The sequence below is a fragment of the Cylas formicarius genome, unplaced genomic scaffold (assembly GCF_029955315.1).
Source record: "Cylas formicarius isolate icCylForm1 unplaced genomic scaffold, icCylForm1.1 PGA_scaffold_1__22_contigs__length_36826433, whole genome shotgun sequence".
NCBI lineage: Eukaryota > Metazoa > Arthropoda > Insecta > Coleoptera > Brentidae > Cylas > Cylas formicarius.
The window spans coordinates 4,029,654-4,044,205 of NW_026844264.1; the positions used below are offsets into that span (position 1 = coordinate 4,029,654).

The 14,552-nt window shown below is 34.3% G+C and overlaps 1 protein-coding gene across 5 annotated transcripts in view; it reads left to right on the plus strand.

The window, feature by feature from the left end:
* The window catches only part of LOC132697481 (netrin receptor UNC5C), a 472,678-nt gene extending 459,105 nt beyond the window's left edge, over window positions 1–13,573 (plus strand). For all 5 annotated transcript variants that reach the window (XM_060663046.1, XM_060663049.1, XM_060663051.1 and 2 more), the window contains 3 exons: window positions 3,034–3,180; window positions 7,941–8,198; window positions 8,254–13,573. In XM_060663046.1, coding sequence (XP_060519029.1) covers window positions 3,034–3,180; window positions 7,941–8,198; window positions 8,254–9,647 — 1,799 coding nt within the window. In that variant the 3' untranslated portion in view covers window positions 9,648–13,573. The remainder of the gene's footprint in view (window positions 1–3,033; window positions 3,181–7,940; window positions 8,199–8,253) is intronic.
* Window positions 13,574–14,552: the final 979 nt, after the last annotated feature.

The following is a 14,552-nucleotide window of genomic DNA, read 5'->3' on the forward strand; positions in this document are numbered from 1 at the left end:
TGAAATGTAAGGAAGAACCACAGTGGCAATTGTGTGCTTGTGGTGAAGTGTTTTTCTAAAGGAACACTTAATATTTCTAATATGGAAATTATAAGATAGTTTTGCCGCTCTGGAAATAAGAGAGTTTACAACCGATGACATCAAAGCCGGATGGTGGCGTAATGCATTGAGGTATTGGCCTGTGTTAATAATTAATTAAGTTTAGAAGAAGGGGGGAATATTAGTTCCTAATTCAGTGATAAAACCTATGTTAGGATGTATTGAGTTTAAATAGTACAAAACTAACAGTTCTCACGGCAAAGAAGAAAAAAGCTGGATATTATGCTACTACCAAAGAAAAATCCGAGCAAAACAAACAATTTTAACTGCGACTCATATCTTCAACTTTTACCTCACTTTATCTCAGCCCCCATCAGACAGAATAAGCAGGTACAGAATAGAATGAGAGGCAGTTTCAATAACCACCGACATAGGAAGAATGCAGAAGATTTATATATAGTATTCCAATGGAATTGGAAGTTTGTTTCGATATACACAGAATCTTAAGAATTCATCAAAACAACAAATTTTTCGCATTTTAAAAGCAGCTGGTGATACGGAATGAGCTTGGCGTTTCTTGTTAGTATTACTCTACGCCAAAGACAAACGAAATTCGATGCTTTAACCTCGTTTAGTTATTAGATTTTCCAAAAGAGTATTGCGGTACACTCGCAACTTTCGCGAAAAAGGTGGAAATAAGAAATTTCCCTTCTCCCGGTTCTCCTATGGGAAATAAGTATTTTGTGTGTGGCCGGGGGCGTCGAAACATTCTGATGTTTACAAGCAGCGTCTTGATCCGATCATTCGTTATGACCCAATTTTATTTATAGTCGCTTTCGCAACGCGATAGAAGTGTATTCGAAATTGGAAAACTACTATTATAATAAATGGAACATAAGTTGATTTTTGTAGGGCGAAATGTGGACTTTAGTAATTATATGATGTAATAAAAATAATAATAATAATATCACATACTTCTTCTTTTTTTTTCTTCTTCTTCCTTCTTCATATTAGGCGAGTCGCCCGTTCCTTCGTCACCCTCCGCCAGTTAGACTGCCAAGTTGCCGCACCAACGTTTCCGAGGACGTCCTAAACTTCTGCGACCCAGGGGTGATTTGTCGCTATTCTTCTGTCATCCATTCTGCTGATGTGTTCGTTCCATTCTTTCTTTCTACTGTGTACCCATTTATTTACATTTTCCACCTTGCATGCTCTTCTTATGCTCTCATTTCTCTCTCTGTCTAACATTGTTTTTCAAGCTATTCTGCGAAATACACTCATTTCGGTTGTCTCTAGTAGTTGGTTGGTTTTTGCTGTATCAGATCGAGTTTCTGCAGAGTAAGTCGTAATTGGTCTCACCGTTGCCTTATAAATTCTTGATTTACTTTCCACTTTCATATTTTTATTTCGCCTGCTATTCTTGTTGCCTTTGTTGTTCGTTCTCTCACCTCCGCCTCAATATCACCATATCCTGAGATTACTATGCCTAAAATATCACATACATATTTTTAAAATATAATTTTAAGAAAGAATAACCGTGTTGAACAGTAGTCACTTGCCTGCACTATTAAGCTAACCCCTCACAAAATTTATATTACATATAATTATATATTTATCAAGTAAAAAGCTGCATTTTAAGAAAACATAGCACTCTGGTCACCTGAAATCGACAATTTATTCATATACCTCGTAAATTATGAACATTATAGTGAAATAGCAATCTTTCTCTGATTGAGTTGGCGGACTATTTGTTTAAATAATTTTATGATGATGTACACATTTAAAAGTCATGCTAAACTATTGCAAGTCTGTTTCTGGTGTCCACATCGAGGCAGAAACAGTACTAAGGTTTTACACAAAACTTAGCTTAATTTGAAATATAAAATATGGTGTAAAGCATTTTTCGAGACAAGAAAAGTGTTGTTTAAACCTAAAATTACTATCAATTAGTATTTCCAAATTTTTTATCTCGTCAACTAAACCAATATTTTACATTAATTTTTTTAAGAAGCTTCCACAGGCTACTATAATACTATTTACAAAACTTATGGATTTCTCCTGCGTCGATTGTTGTTGAGTAGAGGAATGTTGAGGAATCCAGCAGGAGGAATTTAGAAGTTTTGTAAAACAGTATTACCATTGTCCATAGAGATTTCAACATTGCTTTAAAGAAAATCTACTTATTCTTGCTCAAAAAATCATAAAATGAGTTTTCTCAGGATTAAGTTTGAAGTTCTATTTTTTAGAAAGATTACTTCTGTTATCAAGAGAAAAATAAATTTCAGTATCATCAGCAACTGGTAGCGGATATTTTTACTGCAGTGGCTTAAAAAGATCCCTATAAAGGAGCAAGGCCTTACGATGTAATCTTGTGGAATCCCGGATCTCATATGGTCCCGAACAGATAATTTAATTATTATTACACTGTATAGAGTGAAATCTGTCATCTAAATAGGAACTTATAAGAAAGCAAGCTATATTATCAAAACCAAAACCATAATATTTTCATTTAGATTCCAGAAGTGAATGATTTATCTTATCCAATACCTTTCAATAATCGAAAAGAATAAAAAGAACAGAACACTGAAAAGAACTCAAAAAATGGCCAGTCAGTTGAATTTTTGGTATTATTAAATTAACCAAGAAACATTTGGTTATATAAAATTGTTTAAAGTATTTCAAATAAAGTCGGTGGTATAACTGATAACGCGAAAATCGTTAAACGATGAAGGGTTTGAATTTTTCGGAAGTGGTTTCCCAATTGAAATTTTTCATTGATAATGAAAACTGTTTGAGCTGTTATTTGGTTGGAGTCGGATAAATAATTTTGAATAGAACTAAAGTCTTTTTATTCAAGTAAATGTTGAAATCTTAGAATTATTTTCAGAACCAATCCCATTCAAACTTTTACGATTACTCATTTCTTTGGTCTTGTCATAACTATCTAAAATGAGTGGGGCTTGGTTTAACTTATCGGTTGGTGTTCTGTTTCAGCGAACATTCAGAGTACCCAGAACGACATACTGCTCTACATAGGCCTCACCGTTGCTATATTCTTGGTCTGCTTGTTGTCATTCTTCGTCGTCAGACTATATAGGAAGAAAGGTCAGCACCAAAGCTTGTACAGCATGACCACAAACGGTAAGTTTAACATAATCTTTTGACTTTCGCTAATCTCACGTCAGTTATTTGAAAGTCGCAGATGCTGGTTCATCTGTGAATTCTTAAAAGGTTAACGATCACGATAACCGATAAATGTATTAGTATTGCTGTCTGTCGTCTTTCCAACATCGATCGATAAGAATGTAGGTACATCACTCGAGCATCTTTTCCCGCACGTTAAGTAACTTATCAAAAGGGAACTCGTTTCCGTTTTCCCGTAGAATTTATGTAAAACACGCCCGCTCTGTTACCGATTAAATCATTTTACACGGTCTCCTGATTATTTATAGCTACAATTATTCGGCCCCGGCAGATGTGGAATGCTAATTTACATCGTAAACCAGTCAATATATACCTAGATTGCACGTATCCTACCCGCGCGGAGGATTTTCTGTGGTGGGGGGAAAAACGTATCGCCGAAAGTGTTTTATGATGGACGAGTATGGGCAGACCCGCTCATTTTTAAGTTTAACATCTCAAAGCAATTACTACATACAGATTGTTATTGAAATGACATCATATAACCTAATAAATGGATGTGGACCTAACCCTGATGTAGAATCGATATTTTGTTTGCATCCAAATCGGATAAAAGAAACTCAGACTGTAGAAACCTCTTTGTTTGACGACAGAAAGTTTTTATATGAAATTTTTGTAGTTTTTTTTCTTAACTTTTTTAGGCTGATATGAACAAAAAATAATAATAATAACAATTTTTTTGTGTAAAAGTAATTTTTTTTAATACCTCGAGGATTCTGGGTGCCCCAGAGATGGGGCCAGTTAAATATTTCAGCAGTTGTAAGGGTGGCTTCATCAGTCCACAAAACCCCTTTAAAAATGCAAAATCGCAACTTTCTAATCTTAAAATTTCTGTCAATTCTTGATATCCGTATTCTTCCGTATTAAATGTTTTTTTTTTATTTTCCAAAATAATTTCTAGCAATTTCAGTGGAGATTCCAGGATTTTTTATAAATTAATATCTTAAATTTTGTATAGTAAATAAATATTGTAATAATAATATTGTAAAAAATATTGTTCAAAGAAAAGTAAGATATCAAACTCTTCATTTTCATCCGCTGGAACCATCCGACTTTTTCTTTTTAAAGATTTTCTTTCGCTGAAGTTGTTTTCTATATATCTACGGCACATGATCTCCAAATAAATCCCTGCATTCTTTTCTTGATTAAGATATGTCATCATTATTTTTATAAAATAAAGTTTTATGCTGTATTTATAACAGAAAAAAAAACAGTTATTTATTCTTTTTGATCGTATTGATTTCCAAAAGTTATGAAGCAACTCTCATATAAAAAAACTTTCCTATTAATTATTTTCTATCTCTTCGATTAACAAAGTTGAGACGGATAGCGAATTATCAGGAAACACCCTGCTCACAGTATCACATAAAAATTGCGATATACATCATAACAACCTAAAGCTGCCAAATAGTCAGTCAGAGCAATATTCAATTCAATTCAATATTTAGTCTATTTATGGGGGGTAACAGGGTATATTAAATATAAATCTGAACAAAACTAACCAACCATACCGTTAAATGTGTTGTTAAGGACTTGGGGAATGTTTTCTTCACAAACTTTAAGTTAATTAATAACGAGGAGCAACAATTTTGGGTGGTTATCTCACAATCTGACGGCAACCATACTAATAATCAGAAAAGAGTCAAATAAAGATATTCCAATTGCAAGAAAAATAGTAAAAAGAACAGTAATAACTAACCCTTGATACTATATTCCATTTGCAGGAGTAGTCAGGATTTTAAGTTAGTTTCATGGATAAAACTAAATGATATTTCGTTACTTATGTTGATAATAAGAGAGTATTAATAGGCATTTTTCTAAAACTACTGTTAAGGTGACAGGGAAGCACAGTTGTGTGTTATTAGTCAGAGCGATACTTGTCTCGCCATCTATAGTCCAGAGGATGAATTATCATTTAGTAAAGTGCCCATGCCCTGATTTCTATCTAGAAATACTTGTTAGATGCCCATGCGAAAGATGCGGCGGCATGACAGTGATTTTACACCAAATTTTTAGGTTAATATTAGGCAGCAATCGTTATAATGAATATTTCCCAGATTTGTTTCTCGACAATAAGATTCATTCATTAAATTAGATGATGTCATTATAATTACATTTTGTAGTTGCTGTTTAGGGTAATTTTAGGAAGCCTATCCTCTAGAACACTAGGTTTCTATCTAATAATAATACTAACCATGATGAATGATGCTCTTGTATAAAACAATTACCGTAGCGATAGGGTAAAAACTAACTGTCGTTAAAATAACTTCCATATAGTCAAATCCAGTCTTAATATATGGTCACTAATCATAGTATGCTATTATATTGTATTATATATTATATATTTTAAATAATATACCAGAAGAAATAAGAAGTTTATTAGAATTAGTATTATTTTATCTAAGTATAGTCTTGTGATAGCCACATATCGTTATTTTTACAAGAATATAAAACAGTAGGTGTTGAAAAGTTAGAAAAAAATAGTATTGATTATTTCGGTAACTTAATAATAAAATGAATTTTATCTTATCGGTAACAATATTAAACAGTTCAATTTATTTTAGCATCTATCTACAACAACTGGTATTTAATCATAATAATTATTTCAAGTAATAAAAAGAGAATGAAAATTTGGTATCCAGTCCCCGGGAAGCAGTTGCGAAAACAGTTGAAGTCCGTTTAAGGACTCTACAAGAAATTATGTATAAAAAAAGTCATGACGAATGCTATTAACGTCGTCATTGTGGGCCAATACAAACCGGTTCAAGTTAGTAGTAAGGAACTTGAAACAAAACATTTGAATACATTGTGTTGTATTGTCTACTATCTAATTGTAATTATATAAATAATAAATACGTATTCAATAGAATTAGTCGCCAGATTTGTCAGACTCCTCAATTAGCTTACGTGTCATGTGTCGATGTCATCCATGTCTTGTGTAATAACCACTTGAACATCCGCGAATTATTCTGTTTTTTTGTTAATTTTTGCATATATTCTACTAATGGAACTTGTAACCTCCATACCCCGATAATTGTCACAATTGCTCTTGTGTCCCTTTTTTATGCATGGTTGGCAAGACAGTTTTTCGCTTCCGTATTTTACAAGTTCACCTGGGGCCGGAACTCTGCCATTTTTTAAAGTTTTACACACTTTCTTAATCTTTGCTAATGTTGGTCTTATTGAAGACGTTCTTATACCAACATTTGTCTATACCTTCTGTTTCAGTTCTATTGTCATGTTTCTAAGGAATCTCCTACTTTCTGTACGTTTTCTTCTTCCTTTTGGTTTTTTCGATTATCATTCTTCGTACTCTGGCTTGCGATTATTTGTACCTTAATTTGTCGTTTAAGGTTTTTGAGCTTAAGTATTTGTGGTAATTTCACCTTTCCTCTGCGGCTGGATGTATTTGTATTGCTTTATGTATTTGTATTCTTCTTCTATATCATTGAATTCCACCTTTTGTATTTTCTGACCCAGTAGGGTGTTATACAGTATTTTTGTACTTTCGTTTTTCAAGCTAATCGTGTTAAATATTAGTAGTGCTTCCTCGTTTGCCGGTTCTTCGTCTCGTTAAATATTGTCTGGGTTTTCTTTCGATTTATTAATTAAGGTTATTTTTCCTTTATCTTATCTTTCCTTTAGGTAGTGGTGACTCCCACAAGAGGGCACCTATTTGTACTTAAGGTCTATGCATGTTAATCGAGATTTTTGTCTTGTTATAATAAAGTCGATAATGCGTAATAAGTTTCTTGGTGACTGTATCCATGTGTATTTGTCGATCTCTGGATGTTGAAAATGACCATTTAGAACCATCAACTGACTTTGTTCGCATATGTCTCCCTCATTGCCTTTTCCTTTCTTCCCATTCTCAGTGTTCAAAAAGTAAGTCTTTATTATGGACTAATCTTAATCGCAACATTTCTTCCCAACACTTTGAGATTCATTCTTTTCATTTTTTCGTTAATTGGTTCCCATGTGGTAATGTACTTTCGCAACTTCCTGATGTCTTTCGTTACTCCATGTAGTACAATTCGTTTTCCTTTTTCTATGCTTGTTTTGTCCTCGTGGTTTTTCCATTGTGATTAGGTTTTTTAGGAAAAATCTTTTTTTTTACATAGAGCAGGGGTCCGCTGCTACAACCCTCCTCTTTTGCCCGGTCTTGGGATCAGCAAAGACAGCTTGAGGCTACTCCAGGCTGGATTAGTAATGTTGATAATGTTTACAATGAATCGTTTACAATTTCTTTCAAAATTGGAAGTTACATCGGTTGTCACATTTTCAATGAAATCTTTCATTTCTGTCGTTTACACCTTTTGTCTTGTTCTGTAATATACCTGTGTTTTTTTAATGCACAATTTTCTGCAGAATTCCTAAACAATTTCGTAGATAATTTCCACTTTCTATTTCATTTTCAAAATAGTTTATCAAATTTGAAATCACAGTTTTTGCTCTGTGACGCAAAAAACCAGAAAATTGCTTTTTATTGCTCATATTTCCCCTTAAAATTGTCGAAGTCTCAAAACTCGCAGCTCAAAGTCAAAGCTTTTAAGCCACTATAAATTATAAGCTTATCCTTTTTTCACGTCAAGATAGTATACGCCTGTAAAAGAAAACCAAAATAAGATCGGTTTTGACTATAGATATGTATCGTTAGACTAACATTCTCAAACGCATACGCTCTCTGTTCGCCTTTCCAGACTACCACCCAGAATTTTTTCCCGAACAGGACAAGAAGTCCTTGAGTTTGCAACCAGACTTGACGCAGACGGTACCCGCCTGTTACGAGTACCCTTACACCACCCCCGCCACGTCGATAACCAAATCGGCGTCGGAACATCATTATGACGTTCCCCATTTGGCTTCCGCTTCGGATATCCAAATGTCACCCGCGACAAGCTCGACTCTGGAATCGTCTAGCGGGAAACGGAGTCAATTGAGCGGGTGCACCAATCACTGTGAGTTATCTCAACATTTAACGAGGACGTCGCTTCACACTACGTTCTGTTCCAGCGGATTCTACGTACGAGGTAGCGACCGATTCCGTAACTCTGCCGCTGTCCGCTTTGCCGGCCGCTTACGCGGTGACACCTACGACCAGCGGCAACTATACCAGCGCAGCCGTGACTCACGCGGGCGCCTTCCTCAACCTCCCCGAGTCCGGAGTCAACCTCTTGGTCCCGGAAGGAGCGGTTTCCAGGAGTCGCAAACAAGAACTCTTCCTGTCGATACTCAACGAGGACTGCTTCAGGCCTAAACTGGCCGAGCACCTGACTCAACTGAGTCCGGTGGTCTCGTGCGGCCCCAACGTCTCCCTTAACAAGGCGGTCATCTTGAAACTACCCCACTGCGCGGAACTAACGAAGAACAACTGGTCGATCAGCGTCTTGCAGAGCGACTGCAGCGACTCCCAGTGGCAGAACGCGGTAACCCTCGGCCAGGAAACGATCAACACGATCGTGTTTTGCCAATTGGACAACGACGCCGCTTATTTGGTCACCGATTGCCTGTCGCGTTTCGTCATCGTGGGCAGATCCGTGAACGGCAACGCCATCAAGAGACTGAAGCTGGCAGCGTTCGCGCCGAAACTCTGTTTCCAAACCACCGTCGATTACTGTGTCAGGGTGTACATCTTGGAAGACACCGACAGTTCCATGGAAACCGTCTACGGGCAGGAAAGACGTCTGGGAGGGTACCTACTGGATGAACCGAGATCGATGCTGTTTCAAGACGGTGGCAACAACCTTTGCATGACGATGGAATCGGTATGCGACGGTTGGAAATCTAAACCGGGCTCAAACTACCAGGAGATACCGTTCATGCACGTGTGGCAAGCGAACAGCAACAGTCTCCATTGCTCGTTCACCCTGGAATCGTACGAGGTGAACCGGAATCTGAGTTTTAAGCTGAAAGTGAACCAGAAAAACTTCGAGTACCACCAGGTGTTCGACATCACGTGCAGAGACGACGTGTCCGATTCCAAGACCAAGTTTAACCACAACGAACTAGTGCCAAAAATAGCGTTGCAGCACGGTAGCGAGACGAGCCGATCGAGCGATTCGAAGAAGAGTGCCAAAAACTTGATAGTGACAGATAAGGGCGTGTCGACGTGCGACGACTTTACGTTTAGGTTATGTAAGCAAATTAGGAAGCAACTGTGCCACTGTCTCGACACTCCCGTACAAAGGGGCAACGACTGGAGAATGTTGGCACACGCGTTAAACGTCGACCGGTATATAAACTTTTTCGCGACAAAACCCTCACCGACAGACTGTATATTGGACCTGTGGGAGTCTAGGAACAGGAACAGTAACGCCTTAACCGAACTTAAGCAGATATTTAGCGACATGGAGAGGTACGACGCTGTGAATATTTTAGAAAATTGTTTGGGACCCAACTGGTTGTAAATCGTTAGAGACTGTATTTCCCTTTGACTTTCACGAACGACGCCGAGTATAACGAAACACACCGAAGCGGCCTAAAACAGGCACACGAGTACCGACAACGCAATGATTTACTTCTCGTTAACTGCCCAAGCTTACAAATAGATTATAATTGTGAAGCTAACCGAAGCGGTAATACTAGTTTTACACTGACAATAACTTCATGAAGTGTAAGGGTTTAATTCCTTGATAAATATGGAGGTTATGTTTTACTTTGTCAGTTGTTTTAAAACAGTTTTTATTCATAACAGTCCTTAGTTGGTTGAAATGTTTAAGCCCCAGTCTATTCCACAAAATTCTATAAGAATTAGAAAAATATATGCTGCCCTTGCTCTTATTGTTGCTGGAATTTTTTTTGTACCTATGTAACATCGAAAGAAGATAATTAAGATAAAAAAAGAGGTTCAATTTGGCCAAGAAGAGTTTACAAGTAGGGATGAACAGTTTACAGTAGTTTTTGAGGATATCAAATAAATTACCGTACCGTGTGAATGCTCAGATCGAAAAAATGAACATAAAGTTTCGACGCGTGAGACTTCTAGGCATAAGATTTCTAGTCACAGGTGAAAATACATTATACTGGGGGTCTCACACAAGGTGTTACCAAGAAATTTGAAATAGCATATTCTATTTATCTACTTGTATTCTTAACATGTATTTATGATAAAGCCAAATGCACTCTACTGGTATATGTATTTATATAATATATATGTTACAGTTAATGCGCAAACTTGAGTAGTTTGTAAACTAGCTGTGCAGTTTACAGTCTAACCAAACTGTTGGCTATTTTAATAGAAAACGCATTTTCATCCAACTTGGCTAATTTAGTTGAAATTATTTAGAAAACTATATTACCTGGTTAGTTTATAAACTAATCGTTACAGTCTAGCTAATATAAAACCATAATTTATAGTAATACAATATAGCCGAACATTAGGCTACTTTAGAAACTTACCAACCATGGTTTATGATTTACATACTAGCTGGAATAGTTACCCACAAAATGCTAACCTTTGTTTTAAATTTGTTTATTATATAAAAATTTGTGTGTTTCTTAAATTATTGTATAGCAGGTAGAAAGATTGTTTAGATATATGGCACATCAACTAAGGCGCCAAACAATTAAAAGTATGAAGCTAGCACTAATAATAATAATAATAATAATAATTCGCTGTTACAGGTGTATCCCAGAGCAATGCTTTTAATTTTTTTGTTCATTCAATGTTTTTTACACTGACGCCTTACATAACCTTGTGATGAACCTGAAACTAATCAAAAGCACTACTAATGCTTATTTCTGTGTCTTTTTTGAAATAATCGGGAAACAAGAAATTTTGCTTCCAAAAATCAATTCGTGAAAATATTTTTTCCCAATTACTTCCCGACAATCTTTTCTTATCTTTTCTGTCCTTTGTTTGTTGTGTGTGTAATGTGTAATGTAAACATAAATCATCTTCTTTGCACATTGAGCAGCTCTGTAAGCTTGTACTGTTTTCTATTTCTCCTATTTTATTTGGTCATTAGAAGGACTAGTGCTGTTAATATAGGAAACTCCCATTTGCAGTTTTTTCTTACCTTACTTTTTTCTTTTTTAACTGGCATTTCTTACATCCGTCAATAAACAATATTACAATTTATTGAGATATATTTGAACATTTTTGATTCATTAGCTTTGTTGTAGCTTGTCTTTCACCGGGTCCAGTTGACTGATGACATTCTTTAATAATATCAACCACATCATTCATGCAAGCTGTTATTTTGCCAGAAACTCGTTTTAAATCAAAATGCTTATTCCAATAATAATCAGATTTTTGCATAGTTGATAGTCTAGTGACACGTAAGTTCATTAATCTTTCGACACCACTTTTGTATAACTGCTGTCATAATGAAGTTTGGAATGATTTGCTTCTTTACAATTCAGATTTAATAACGTAGCGTTAAATGTTTCTTTGTGGTCCATTTTAGTATACTAAAAGTACGTTTAAAATGTAAACAACACACCCTCATAGTATAAAAAAAAGAAAAGTACTAACATAACCTAAATTTATTTCTCCATTAGCCACAGAATTGGTTGGAAATGGTTTGGCTATTTTGTATTATTATAAATTATGGTTCTTATGTTAGCTAGACTGCAACGGATAGTTCATAAAGTAACCAACTAATACAGATTTCTAGTAAATTTATATTAAACAAACTCTTTATTAGTTTATAAAATAGCCGATAATAGAGGTGAAAAAGCGTTTTCTATTAAAATAGTCAACAGCTTAGTTACCTTGTAAACTACACAGCTAGTTTACACACAAATCAAGTTTACACGTTAGCCGCAACTTATATAATACTTAGTACAATCTAGGTATATTGTTGGAATGTGCATAATGGTACGGATCTTCTACAGGTGTTGTACTAATCAAAACCTTATTTAGATGTTTTTAACAAAGTTTTGCCGAAATAAAAGTTTTAGATTTTCACTCACTATTTGGAATTGACTGACATTTAATTGGCAATTTTATCTCTGCTAGATTGAGGTATTTTGAAAAATTGAAAATAATGAGTTTCTATAATTTATTTATTCTTGAATATATTCAATTCTTGCTAAAACTTACGTGGATAAACTTTTCATATAGGAAATGCTTGATAGTCATATTTTATTTGTAACATTTGAAGCTATTTTAAGTTTGTCGAAGTTTACTACTTTTTTGAAATAAACATCAAAACCTTCTTTGGAAGAAAAATGTCTTTCAAAGCCGGACCGCGAACGTACACACGTCTTATACAAAATTGAAGTTACAACCATCGACAAATTATAACCTATTGGTTAGTTGCTATGCCCTTTGAATATAGATAAAGCAGATCGGTTATATACTATGGTTATTTACTAGAATTATTTATCCAATTGATTGTTAATCATATATATTTTTTTATTCAGCTTGAAGTTGTTTTGAGCGTCTTGTTTAGTAGTAGCTAATAGCCGTGTTTTGAAAATTTATGGAATTTGAATCATGATATAATTTTATTCGCTCCCAAATGCATTTCATCTTGGAGGCTTTTCCACCCACGATTTTTAACATCACATGAGACTTTTGTAATGTAATAAAAAAACTAAGTGCTAAAAATCTACTCAAAGAAATTTTCTTAGTAGAATATTTGGAAAATATTCCGAGTATATGAATAGGTGGAATAGATTATGTATAAACTTTTTAGGGATTTTTTCAGAAGTACTATCATTGCTGATAAAAAATATTCGTTTCTTGTATATTATGCGAATATACTTAGCGCGTTCTAAGACCTATACACTGAAAAGTATTTTAGCAGCATATGTGACGTATACGTTATATGTTATATGGAAATGTGAGACACCCGGTACACCTTTCGAATATCAGAGTCTCCTACTACCTATTTGTAGCAAAAGTTGTAATTATGTTTTATGTAATTATGTTTTTTGTAATTATGGTTTATGGTAAAAAAATGGTTACATGCGTGGGATTGACGTAAAAAGTTCGCTAATTTATTTGACTACTGTTTGATATCAAAGTGGTTCATTGCACTTGTCAAATTTGTTTGTTTGAACCAATTTCAAGAATTAATTCATGAAGAAATTGTCACTGTAAGCCTAGTATAAGTAAGGAGACGCTGTGCAATCCATTTATTTAATAACGAACTGTATTTGTATTAGATGTATAGTGGAGGGAACAATCTTTCCTGCATACCTATAGTCACTTGTTAAGTATAGGCACTAAACTGCGAACATCTGCTTAAGGAATGTACGAAGTTATAAGCGGTACGATAAAAAAAAGCATTTATATACATATTATACATATACACGTAGAGTTTTATACAAAAAAATCAAAAATGTAGTTTTCTAGGTATTTTAGAAATGTTTTGTACAAAGCAATCACATGAATATATATATATATATATATATATATATATATATATATATATATATATATATATATATATATATATATATATATATATATATATATATATATATATATATATATATATATATATATTCCTATGTATTTATAACTAGAAAACAGTTCTCCGTTGACATGTAATATTATGTATTTTAGATTCTAAAGGTAATGTATATAATATGGTCAATATATAAGATTTTTATGTAAGTTTGGTTTTTTATTTCTAGCACACCTATACCGAAGCTGGGGTCAGTTGCTTATTTTTTTGACCTTAGAGTTTTTAGAATTAAATAATATCTTTTATTACAAGTATCTTTTATAAATTTGCGGCTTTAATCATCATCATTGTAATTTGTCGTTTTTTGTGCACTGGCCAATTAAAGATTTTGCCGCTGTTTTACTTCGTTTTTCTTTTCTATTTATCATATAACTCGACCCATCTCTCTTATCATCTTTTTTTTTTATTTTCACGCCTATTTTCTGTGCTTCCTCTTCCCCTCTTCAGAAGAAGGAGATCGAAATCTCGTAGAAAGCTCAAAAGGCAGAGAGCAAATCTAACTTGTACTTTCTAACGAATTATATTCTCGATCCAGTAGTGTTCCTTTTAGAAAACATTTACTAATGCATAAAATACCTTATAACATATTAAACAATTATCACTATCCTAATGTTACAATATGGATAAAGACTTGGTGACATTGGTATAACTGATTCTATACTTTGCTGTGGACTTACAGGAGCAATCTTTAATCATATAAATGTAATGTTGATATAGCAATTACCTTTTAATTTTATTACCACATAGCAACAAGTGAAGTGCAGGATCAGATCATTTTTCTCTTAGGACTAACAAGAAAAATAAATAAAAAAAAGTCAAAATGTTATACTTTTTTTTGTCCACAAAGTAGCTAATTGTGACCCAACGTTGTAAAACTGAGTTCTGTTTTAG